Source organism: Monodelphis domestica, chromosome 6, assembly GCF_027887165.1.
Source record: "Monodelphis domestica isolate mMonDom1 chromosome 6, mMonDom1.pri, whole genome shotgun sequence".
In the NCBI taxonomy this organism is placed as follows: domain Eukaryota; kingdom Metazoa; phylum Chordata; class Mammalia; order Didelphimorphia; family Didelphidae; genus Monodelphis; species Monodelphis domestica.
Window position 1 is genome coordinate 303,636 of NC_077232.1, and position 11,344 is coordinate 314,979.

At 58.0% G+C, this 11,344-nt stretch overlaps 1 protein-coding gene across 7 annotated transcripts; it reads right to left on the reverse strand.

The window, feature by feature from the left end:
- Positions 1 to 467: 467 nt before the first annotated feature.
- On the reverse strand, positions 468 to 10,277 carry RNH1 (ribonuclease/angiogenin inhibitor 1). 7 transcript variants are annotated; one of them, XM_056801061.1, is made up of 10 exons: positions 10,146 to 10,277; positions 6,589 to 6,694; positions 6,299 to 6,469; positions 2,036 to 2,206; positions 1,801 to 1,971; positions 1,559 to 1,729; positions 1,226 to 1,396; positions 977 to 1,147; positions 711 to 881; positions 468 to 629 (listed from the first exon to the last, which is right to left on the reverse strand). In XM_056801061.1, the coding sequence occupies exons 2-10, from the start codon at positions 6,672 to 6,674 to the stop codon at positions 542 to 544; spliced, it is 1,371 nt and encodes a 456-aa protein (XP_056657039.1). In that variant the 5' UTR covers positions 6,675 to 6,694; positions 10,146 to 10,277; the 3' UTR covers positions 468 to 541. The 7 variants fall into 7 exon arrangements, with proteins under 7 accessions (XP_056657039.1, XP_056657038.1, XP_056657040.1 ...); XM_056801060.1 differs by lacking the exon at positions 10,146 to 10,277 and adding an exon at positions 9,699 to 9,998; XM_056801062.1 differs by lacking the exon at positions 10,146 to 10,277 and adding an exon at positions 9,871 to 9,952.
- Between the last annotated feature and the right edge of the window lie 1,067 nt (positions 10,278 to 11,344).

An 11,344-nucleotide genomic window follows, 5' to 3' on the forward strand; every position in this document is an offset into this window, starting at 1 on the left:
GGGGGCGCTGGAGCCCCAAAGCCCCCAGGGGGGGTCCCGGCCCATCCCACCATTCCTTGGTGCCCCCCCCTCTGCTTGGGGGGCCTCAGCCTGTGGCAGCCTTCTCCCAGCAGGCCCGGCGAGTCCCGGGCACAGGCTGGGTGCTGCTGGGACCCCTCGCACTCCGCTCCTGCCCTGTATCCCCAGCACCGCCCCCTCCCCTTTGGCTTGGCCCTTCTGTGTGGCTTCTCCAAATGGGAACTCGTTTCCCTCCGCCTGCTGGGGGCTCCTCTTGGAGACACCCTTTTGGACAGATGGGGAAACTGAGGCAGGCAGACCGCCCGGAGTCTTGGGACCTTGCTTCAGAGCCGGCACCCCCAAAATCTGTTCTGTGGAAAACGGCCCCTGGCAGCAGGGAGTGAGCTCCCCATCCCTGCCGGGGAGGCTGGCATTTCACACACGAGGAAATTGGAGGCCTGAGCACAGACTGGGTGCAAAAGAGGTTTTATTGAAGTGGGGAGCAGCGTGGGGACCCCCACCCCGAGGTGCCCTAGCGGCCCCCTCAGCAGATGATGCGCAGGGAAGGCTTGGTGTCCTTCAGGGCGTTCAGCTCCTCGTCCACCTGCTCCGTCCAGTAGATGTCGAATAGCCTGCGGGGGGAGGGGCGTCAGGCTCCGGGCCCTCCCGGCCCCGCCCCCGGCCCCGCCCCCGGGCGCCCCTCCCCCACTCACACCAGCTGCTCCAGGGTACAGGCCGGCTGCTTGAGGCTGCCCACCAGCCGCAGGATGCCCACGTCGCCCAGCCCGTTGTTGCTGAGGTCCAGCTCCTTGAGGGTGTGGTTGGCGAGCAGGACGGAGGCCAGCGCCGTGCAGCAGGCATCGGAGAACTCGCAGTCGCCCAGCCTGAAGCGGGCCGAGGGGCGGGTCAGGCGCCCGCGGCCCCCCCCGCCCCCCCCTCCCCCCCCCCCCCCCCCCCCCCCCCCCCCCGCGGCGCTCACCAGAGGCTCTGGATGGTGCAGTCGGGGTGCATCAGGCTCTTGGCCAGCTGCTCCAGGCCGGCGTCCTCCAGGGCGTTGTTGCTCAGCTGCAGCTCCTTCAGGGTCCGGTTCTTCTCCAGCACGGCGCAGAAGTGGGCGCAGCTGGCCACCGTGAAGCCGCAGGTCCGCAGCCTGCGGGGGAGGGGCTCGCTGAGGCGCTGGGGGGGCCCGGGGCGCGGGGGGGGGGGGGGGGGGGGGCGCGACACTCACCACAGCTCCTCCAGCCGGCAGCCGGGGTCCAGCAGCGCCTGGCACAGCTGCTGCGCCCCCTCGTCCCCGAGCTGGTTGCAGATGAGGCTCGTCTTCTTCAGGCTGGGCTTGCTCTTGAGGACCCGGGCCAGGGCCTGGCAGCCCTCGGCGGAGATGTCACACTCCCACAGCCTGCGGGCCGGGGGCGCGGGGGTGAGGCCCCCCCAGGCCGGTGCCCCCCCCCGAGGCTGGTGCCCCCCCCCAGGCCGGTGCCCCCCTGGAGGACGGTCTCCCCCCGAGGCCAGCGCCCCCCCCGCCCCGGCCCCCCCGGAGGCCGGTGCCCCCCCCGCGCACCACAAGGTCTGCAGCCGGCAGCTGGGGCTGAGGATGCCCTCGCAGAGCTGCGCCAGGCCGGCGTCCCCGAGCTTGTTCTCCCCCAGGCACAGCTCCAGCAGCGACTCCTTGGTCTGCAGCACGGTGCTGAGCTCCTTGCAGCCGGCGCTGGTGATGCCGCAGCCCTCCAGCCTGCGGCACAGACAGGGCCTCTGGGCGCCGGCTCCCCCGCGGCGGGGGGAGGGGCGCGAGGCGGCACCCACCTGAGCATCTGCAGCTTGCAGTTGGGGTCCAGGAGGCCCTGGCACAGGAGGGCCACGCCGGCGTCGCCCAGCTCGTTGTTGTTCAGGGTCAGCTCCTGCAGCGAGCCCTTGGCCTTGAGCACGGACGACAGCGCCTCGCAGCTGGCCGTGGTGAACTCGCAGTACTCCAGCCTGCAGGGGGGCCGCGGTCAGGTCCCCGCCCGCCCCGCCCCCGCCCGCCCCCCCCCGCACTCACTCCAGCTTCTCCATGCTGCACTGGGGGTCCAGCAGGCCCTCGCACAGCAGCCGGACGCCCTCGTCGCCCAGGTGGTTGTCGCTGAGCTGAAGGTCCTTCAGGGTGGACTTGGTGCGGAGCAGCGCCGGGATCAGCTCGCAGCTGGCGCCGGTGATGCTGCAGTTCTGCAGACTGGCACAGAAGGCGGCGGCGGTGAGGAGGACAACCCCCCGGGGGCGCCCAAACCCCCAAAGGAGAAGCGGCCTTGAGGCAAAGGCAAGCGGGGCGAGAAGGGGCGGGGGGCCCCAAGGGGCAGAGCGGGGGAGGGAAACCCCCCACGAAGGCACCCAGAGGCGGCTGGGGCTGTCCCGGGCCCCAGAAGGGGCCGCGCTGCAGGCCTGGAGCAGCGCCCCGAAAGAGACAAGGTCACGAGGGGAAGGGCCTCAAGGGACGGGGAAGATGGGAGTCCAGACTCGGAAAGGGACGCTCCAAAAGAGCTCCCGAAGTTACAAATCAAGAATGAAAGGCATGAAGAGAGACTCAACAACTTGGGAAAGTCACTGAAGAAAATGACTCCCCCAGAAATCAAGGCCAAGAAAGAGGAGAAAACGCTTGTTAGAGAGCAGCATGGGCCAAATGGAAAAGGAAACACAAAACTCAAGGAAGTAAACCCAAATCCAAAGGAAATTGAAACAGCACGTGGGAAAAACAAGTGACCTAGAAGCCGTGACCCAAAGAAGAGCCTGGATACCGTATTACAAGAAATCATCATGGAAAGGTGCCTTGACATCCTTGAGGAAGAGGAGAAAACAGAAATTGGAAGAATCTGCCCATCACCTTCTGGAAAAGACCCTAAAACAAGACTTTCTAGGACTCTTATAGCAAAACTCAAAAATTCCCAGACAAGGAAAAAGTACCACAAGCAACTGGAAAGAAACAATTCCAAAGAAAATGATCTATGTCTTTAACGAATAATGCTTGGAAATGATCAAATAAAATATATTTAAAAAAAAAAAAAAAAAAAAAAAAAAAAAGAAACAATTCCAATATGGTGGAACCTCTGTCAAGATTACACAAGACCTGGAGCCATCTACATTGAGGGACCAGAAGGCCTGGAATAGAAGTCTACCACCAAGAATCGCCAGCAAAACTGAGCATAGTCCTCTGGGGAAGGAAGGGAGGGTGGGGGGGTGACATTTAATGAAATAGAGGACTTCCAGCTATTCCTGACACCCCCCCCAAAAAAAAAGCTGAAAAGAAAATCCAACACTCAAAAAGAAACAGAAAAAGGCAAACAGAATATTGAAAACTTAAGGGGTTTTGAGTGCATTCATACCGGGCGAGGTGAGAATGAAATATTTAAGTTATCTATGATCTGTGAGATATTTAAGGTATTTAAAGTATTCAGGATTCTTTAAGCAGTTGAGATACTTAAGAACTTTCATTATTAGCACAGTGACAAGGAACATGCATAGAAAGAAGGAAGTAGAACAGGATGGGTTGAGATAAGAAATAATAAAGGAATGGGAAGAGAAAAGGGGGAGAAGAGAAGAAAAAAGGGTAAAAAGAGGTACATAAGACAATACAGTGGAGGAGGAGATGAAGGCAGCCAATGCTGGAAACTTACCACCACCAAGGTTAGCTCAAAGTGAGAATAATAGCCACACTCAGCCAGCTTCAGAAACCTACCTTACTCTATAGGGAAGTAAGGGAGAATAAGGGAAAGGAATGGACAAAAAGGAGGGCAAACTGGGAGAAGTGGTTGTTGAAAACAAAACATCTGTGAACAGGGAAAGGCTGAAAGGAGAGAGAAAAGTAAATGGAAAAAATAAGATGGAGAGTAACACAATTAGTAATTGGAACTGTGAATGCGAATGGGATGAACTCACCCATAAAATGTAAAAAGAATTGAGTGGATTTAAAACCAGAATCCCACAACATGCTGTCTATAAGAAACATATTTAAAGCAGGAAGATACCCAGAGTAAAAGTGAAAGGCTGGAGAAGAATCTATTATGCTTCAACTGGCAAAAAAAAAAGGGGGGGGGGGTAGCAATCATGATCTCAGTCAAAGCAAAAGTAAAAAGTGATCTAATCAAAAGATAAAGGAAATTATAAAAAGCACCACAGACAATGAAACTAAAATCAATATTACACAAATATGCACCAAATGGCATAGTATCCAAATTCTTAAAGGAGAAATTACATAAGTAATGGGAGGAAATACAGACAGTAAAACTTTATTTGGTAGAAAACCTCAAACTTACACAATCAAAAGTAGAAAAATCCAACCAAAAATTAAATAGGAAAGAAAGTAAATAGAACTTTAGAAAAGTTTGACATGCTAGATTTCTGGAGAAAACCAAATGGGAATGGAAACTATTATATCTTTTCCCAGCAGCACATGGCACCATGTATAAGGGTATAAGAACTTCACAACCAAATGCAGAAAAGCAGAAATAGCAAATGCATCCTTTTCAGACCATAATGTAATAAAAATTATATTCAACAAAGAGTAGCAGAAAAAAGATTAAGAAATTAATTGGAAACAATCTTATCCTAAAGAATGAATGGGCCAAAGAACAAATCAATTTCATTGAAGAAAATGACAATGAGGAGAGAACATATCAAAATTTATGGGATGCAGTTAAAACTACTTGGGGAAAATTATGTCTCTCAATGCTTATATCAATAAAACAGAGAAAGAGCAGATCAATGAATTGGACATGCAACTTAAAAAGGAAAAAAGCCAAATTACCAGTATTGACAATTAAAAAGATGAAATCACAACCAATGAAGAAGAAATTAAAACAATTGTTGGGAGTTAATTCACCCAACTATACATGCCAACCTAAGAGAAATAGCTGAATACTTACAAAAACACCAGACAAAAGAGGACTTAAACTGCACATCCGCAGGTCCTCAAGAGAAAGGCCGCAGGGCCAGATGCATTCACAAGTGAATTCTATCCAACATCCAAAGAACAATTAGCTTCCACTCTAGATGAAACTTTTTGGGCAAAGTCTTCCAAATGCCTTTTATGACACAGATAGGATACTGATTCCAAAACAGAAAGAAAACCACAGACCAACGGCCCCAATGAATACACTGATGGGAAAATCTTAAACTGCCAGCAAGGAGAACGCAAGCTTCCATCACAAGGCTCAGACACCATCATTATCAAGAATGCAGGGATTGTTCCATATTAGGAAAACGATCCAAGGCAGAATTAACATATCAGTACCGAAGCCAGTGCAAAGCACACGACTGACTATCTGTAAAACGAGGCTAAACTGAGAGCCTTGCCCAAGAGCAGGAGGGACGCAAGGACGCCCGCTGTGGCCACTCTTCAATGCTGTTCTAGCATCAAAGAGCCAAAAGAGAGGCTGAAGGAAGTGGACCGGGTGGCGAGGAAACAAACCTGTCACTCGTTGCAGAGGACTATGATGGCGGATGTAGAGAACCCCAGAAAAGTGGCAGAAGCAAGTCACCGCTTTAGCGGAACCAAACAGCGCAAGATGAAGGCCTGCGAAATGCGCAGCTTCGTTTACCAACATCGTCAGGAAACTCCATCTAAAAGAACTAGACCATATCACTTCCTGCCAACGCAAAGGAGCAACCGTGGGAGCACAGTTGTGCACTGATGGAGTCAGACCTAACTGCTCGTGGACAGGCCAATCCTTTGTAAACTAATTTACCACAAACTTCCGCCAAACTAGAAAAAATACCCAAACTCCTGTGGAACCTTGAAGGCCAGACTATGGAGGGAATCACTGAAAAACAGGAAGGCAGGAGGCCTGGGTGTGCCATGGAAGCGACCTGGCCCTGGCTAAAGGGAATCCGTGGCACAAATCCAGGCAGTCGGCACGTGGCCCTTCGTGTCCATGGCCACGTGGATCTACGCTTTGGGGGAAGAATGCAGAGCCCTAGCTGGGCCTGGAGCGAAGATAACGGGGCTACCTTGGATGCAGAGTTCTCATAGCCCTTTTGGAGGTGGTGAAGGGAGGGGAACGGTAGGATAAGCTGGAGTGTTGGATGGTAAGAAATGATGAGCAGGAGGAGCTCACAAAAACCTGGGAAGACTTTTCTAGTAAGCAAGGCCAGAAGCAGAACCGGGCATCCGGGGACAGAGCTGGGAAGGGCTGAACTTGAGCCAAGGCCAAAGCCGGTCCGGTCGGAGTCCGACCGAAGCAGGCCACTTTTCCCCCACAAGCTTTTTCTCCTGTGTGAGCGTGTCTTCTGTCAGGACGTGGCTGCCCACAGAGGCCCAGGGCTGGGGACTCACCTGAGCTTCTGAATCTTACAGGCCGGGTTCTGCAGACCCTGCAGCACCAGCTGGGCCCCCTCGTCTTTCAGCTCATTATTGGGCAGGCTGAGCTCAGTCAGGGACGCGTTGGCCTGGAGCACGGAGCTGATGTTGGCACACATGGCATTGGTAAGGCCGCAGTCATCGAGCCTAGAAGACATACCACTGAGCTTGCAGGGCTCCACGAGAACCCCTTGGGGCACCCGCAGGGAGGAGACTGCGCAATGGGCCCAAGGACGGGGGGGGGGGGGGAGAGGGGGGCTCCCTACCGAATGACGCCATACTGCTTCATGGACGGAAGGATCTCTGTCCAGCGGGCACTGCTCAGGTCCTCACACTGGATCTCCAGACTCATGGTGGGCAAGAGAGTGGCACCTGGAGAGGCAGAAAGGGGAAGCTGAGTCCCACGAGGAGCCCACACACTTCACCTGACTGTGTCTGGGAAGAGGAAGGCAGCATGGAACCCCAGGGGGAAGAAGGGCCCTGAGATTTGGGGAGGAGCTCCTTCCCACTCATCCGGATGGACGAGTGATGCTGGGGTTGGGACCCCTTCAAGGCCAAGCACAGGTGCTCAGCTCTAGGGACATCTAGGGCTCTGCCATTCTCCCAGTGGCCACACTGGAGACTGGCTCAGACTTGGGCCCAAGGACTAATGGCAGTGAAGGGCTGGTGGGGCTCCCCAAACCTCCTGCCCCAAGTCTCTACTGAGGCTCCAGAGGAATCAGGTTGCGGTCCTCTGGGCCCCCAGGCTCCCTTGAGCCAAGAGCATGGACGCAGGGGAAAGTTTAAAAAGCTGGGCACTCAGGGGCAGAGAGCAGGTGTGTTCCACTCTGGGCCTCCACAGCCTCCAGGCTAACCTGGACCTCAGTGCCCTTCCTAGTTCTGCCCAGCAGGGGGCCCCATCTGCCCACCCTGAAACTGTAACCTCCCCTCCCCCCCAGTGCTTTGGGAGGAACCATGGATGACACCAGGGGAACTCCAGAGGTGGAGGCGCTGCCCATCCGGAGAGCCAGAGCGGCCACAGAGTGAACACGGCCTGAGAAGGATGCAGACAGATGGGCCTGGCAGTGCCCAAGGAGAGAAACAGGTCTGGCCAGGAGGCAGTGCAAGCTGGGCAGATCCCAGTGACATCACAAAGGGGCAGAAGACAGAAAGTCCACTGAAAAGCAGCCCAGGCAGGAGGAAAGGCCAGGCAGGCAGGGCAGCAGCAAACAAGAACCCACCCAAGGAAAAAGGATGACTGGACCCACCCAGTGATCAAAATCCTTTCCTGGAGCTAGAAAACCCCCCACAAAATCCATTGGGGAAGACATTGAAGGGATCCACGAAAATGGGAAGCAGCAGATTGCATGGGCAGTGGCCAGCGCCAGATGAGGCCCGAGAGGGAGGCTGCATGGCTGTTGCCAGCTAACCTCTGAGGAACCCAGAGACACCCCACCCCCCACCCTGGGCCCAAACTGGGCTAAAGCTGGCAGCATCCAGCACCAGAGGCCAAAGCTCTTAAACAGGCTGTAGTTCCTCTGGGATCGGCTCCAGAAAGGGTTGGTTACATAAAGGGTTTGCGTAAGCGGCAGTCCAAAGACTGGGAAGGGCCGGCGGGGGAGCATCTGCGCCCTCGGGAACACTTGGGAACAAGAAGAGTCCCGGCTAGATTCCACAGCAAAATGGGAGGTTTGTGCACTTTGGCTATTGGAAACATCTGTCCCCACCCCTGAAAAAGACTTAACTATGCTAAAAACTGAAGCTAATCTCACAGGAGGCCAGGCCAAAGCCCAGCTGAGAACAGGCGATCACTTGCTCCATCACCCAAGGTAGGCCACAAGGCCTGGCCAAACTCTGCTGCCCTCTCCCTCCCCCCAACAGGCCCTGCCAAAGTGCTATGTAACTCAGAACGAGGCCTCCCCCAACCTCCCAATAGCTCCCCCTATTTTAGGAGCAGCCTCGGACAGTTCACAGTATGCTTTAACAATAGCAAGATGAGCTCAAAAGCAGGATGACTCAGACAGGAGGGAGGGAGGCACAAAAGCCAAGCGGACAGGCATGTGGCACAGCAAAAGGGTCTCAGTGTGGGTATGCTGACAGCATGTGCCCATGGCCCAGCCATCCCCGGGAACTTGGGCTTGGGAAGGAACCCTGAGTGAGAACGGGACCTTGTTACACAGGGGATGGGATCAAAAGGGACTGCAGGAAAATGAGGTCGCCCCTCAGTCCTGCCCAAGCTCCCTTCCTCCCCCAGCCCTTGAGCTGCTTCACTCCCAGAAGAGGAGAAATGCCCTCAGCTGCAGGGTAGAAGTGGCCTGGGGAGACTGAGTCAAAGACCAAACATCAAGTCCCCTACTAAAGAGATCCAGGGCCCCACAAATCGTGCTGTCTTCCTCTTGCCTGAGCAACAGGGCCTGACCCAGATCTGGGCAGGCTTCCCTCCCTCCTGGCCCCCCACCCCCTCCTCCTGTCATGGGCACTGACCCTTGGGATCCAGTCAGCAGCACCCCTTCCCCCCAGCATCCCTGGGGGGGGGGGGCATCTCGCCATGAGCAGCCCAGCTCCAAACTCCCTTCCCAGACATCTGTGTCTCTCCCAGCACAGGGACGGAAGGCCCCTAACCTGGTGTCCCAGCCAGGGAAACTCTTCCTTCCTGGTCCAGCCCCAACCCCAGACATCATCAGTCTTCCAGGGTCCCCCCCAGGGCTGTCACTCCCCAAACTCTCTGGGCTGGCCTTCAAGGCCTCCCTAGTGTGGCGATGGCTTACCTGATGCTGGAGAGACTAGCCCCCAAAGGCCCAGCAGGCAGCAGCTGCTACCACCCTCTAGGCCAGGGCCTGACTCAAGCCCCATGACTCAGGCAGCCCCGCCCACCAGCCCTCCCCCAAGGCTCCACCCAGGGACCTGGCCCCAGAGGAGGGGGAGGGGGCAGGCATTGGCTCTAGCCAGCAGGGCTAGGCTGGGGAAGGATCTTGGCCAGGGATGGCCGGCACCCAGGGTCCCAGAGTTCAAATCTGACCTCGGATGCTAAGCAGCTGTGCAATCCTGGGCAAGTTCCTTAAACTCTGCCTCAGTTTCCTCATCTGTAAAATGGGGCTCACAGCGCCTCAAAGGGAGGAACTACGATGCTAACTAAACGCTGGTTATGATTATAGCTGAAGGGGCCTCGGAGGTCCTTGCGCCAAACTCCAATCGTTTTACAAAGGGGGAAACTGAGGCCGGGAAGGGACAGATCTAGAGCACCCACAATCAGGAAGCCCTGGCCCCCGCAGAGACCCTTCTCTTTGATCATCCCCGATAAGCCCCGTCCAGACCAGCGGCCAGCGCTCAGGGAGGGGCCTGGACTGGTCCCACTTGGGCCCCGCCCTCTCGCCAGCCCAAACAACTGGCTGGTTACCATCAGAGAAGCGTCTGGCCTGCCGGGGAGGCGGCCTCGGCCACCGCCGCCACAGCGCCCGCAGCCCCCGCATGGTGCCCGCCGGGGGGCATCGGGTCACGGTCGCGCGCCGCTCCTGCCCTCACCCCCGGGTGCCGATCAACCCACAAGGGCCAGAACAGGGCAGTCCCACCTCCACTCCCCGCCGTGCAGAGGCCGACGCCTGGGCGGCCGGAAGAGTCCGGGCTGCCGCAGGAGCACGCAATGGGCTCACGTGGGCACGGCGTGTGCGTGCCTGAACATGGGAAGGAAGGAGAGGCCTCGCCCCGGCCGCTCTGGCGAGGGATGGGGGGGGCGAGGAAGAGTTGGGGAGCTAAGGGGGGGGCTCCCCGCGCCCCGGACCCGGGTCCGAGCCTTCCGAGGGGACCCAAGTGTCCTGGCAGACCCCTTCCCGGCTGGCGGACTCACCTCCACCACTCTCTCCCTCTGGCGCTGGCCGGGGTGGCCGAGAAGCGGCAGGAAAGAGTCGAGCGGAGGCCCTTCTGGGTCAGTTAATCAGGCGACAGGGGCGGGGCAGGGGGCGGAGCCTGGCGGGGCGGGGAAGGAAGGGCGCTGGGCCGGGCTAGAGCGGGAAGGGGCGGGGCCAAAGCTTGGCACCTGCAGCCCGAGCCCAGAGTTACGGAGTATCGCAGCTCTCGGGGAGCGCCCCCAGGACTGTCAGTCAGCTCCCACTCTCTGGGCTGCCTTGGATCCTGGGGACTCTCCTGCCCGCCTGACGGCCATGCTCCGCGCCCAGGCTCTCCCCGGGCTCCAACTGCACCTCGCTCCGGGCAGGGTCCCTCTCCCTGGCGGTCCCTTTCCAGCCTTTCCCTGCACTCCCACCGCCCCCAAAGCGACAGTCACGGCCCTGCTCAAGCAGCTCCAGTGGCTCCCGGCGGCCTTTCGGAGAAGCGCCGCCCCTCGGTCGGTTTAGCTCCGAACGCCTTTCCCAGGCTCCCCTCACCCCGGGCCCTCTCAGCCTTCCCGCCCTCCGTGTCCACGGGCAGGTGCTTTGACCAGAGAGGAACGCCAGCCTTTGGAGGCTTCCTGCTCGTTTGGTCTCTGTACACAGCAGGCGTTTAATTGCTGCCGCGAGACGAACTGATCTGCGTTTCGGAGCGTGCTGTCGGGGCCTTCGTCGGTCCCGCATTAAAGCAGCCTGGGAGAGGACGGCGCGCAGGCGCAGGCGCTGCAGCTGCACTAGAACTCCCTGCAGGCCGCCGAAGCCCGGCCTTGCTGCGACTTCACAGGGTGGCGCTGTTGCTCCGCTGGTGGGGGGACCGGGAGGAAGGGAGGGGGTCGAGGGAAATGGGGAGAGGGAGGGAGGAAGGGGGCGGGGAGGCTGCTGCTCCGCCCACACGCTGGAGGGGGAGGGGAGCGGGGGAGGAAGGGGGATGCGGGGCTGCCCCCAGCCTTCTCTTCTGGCTCGGCGGGAGCCTTCCGAGCTGCATCCTGAGCGGCCGCGGCTGCGGCCGCCTCTGCCTCCGCCTCCGCCTCCGCCGCAGGTAGGGAGCCGGCTGGCCGGCCTGCAGGGAGGGGGCGCTGCGGGCGGGGCTGCCTAGGGAGGGGCTCCCTCCCTCCCGCGTGGAACAGCTGCCACGGAGCTACGTGTGACCCTGCATGGCCCC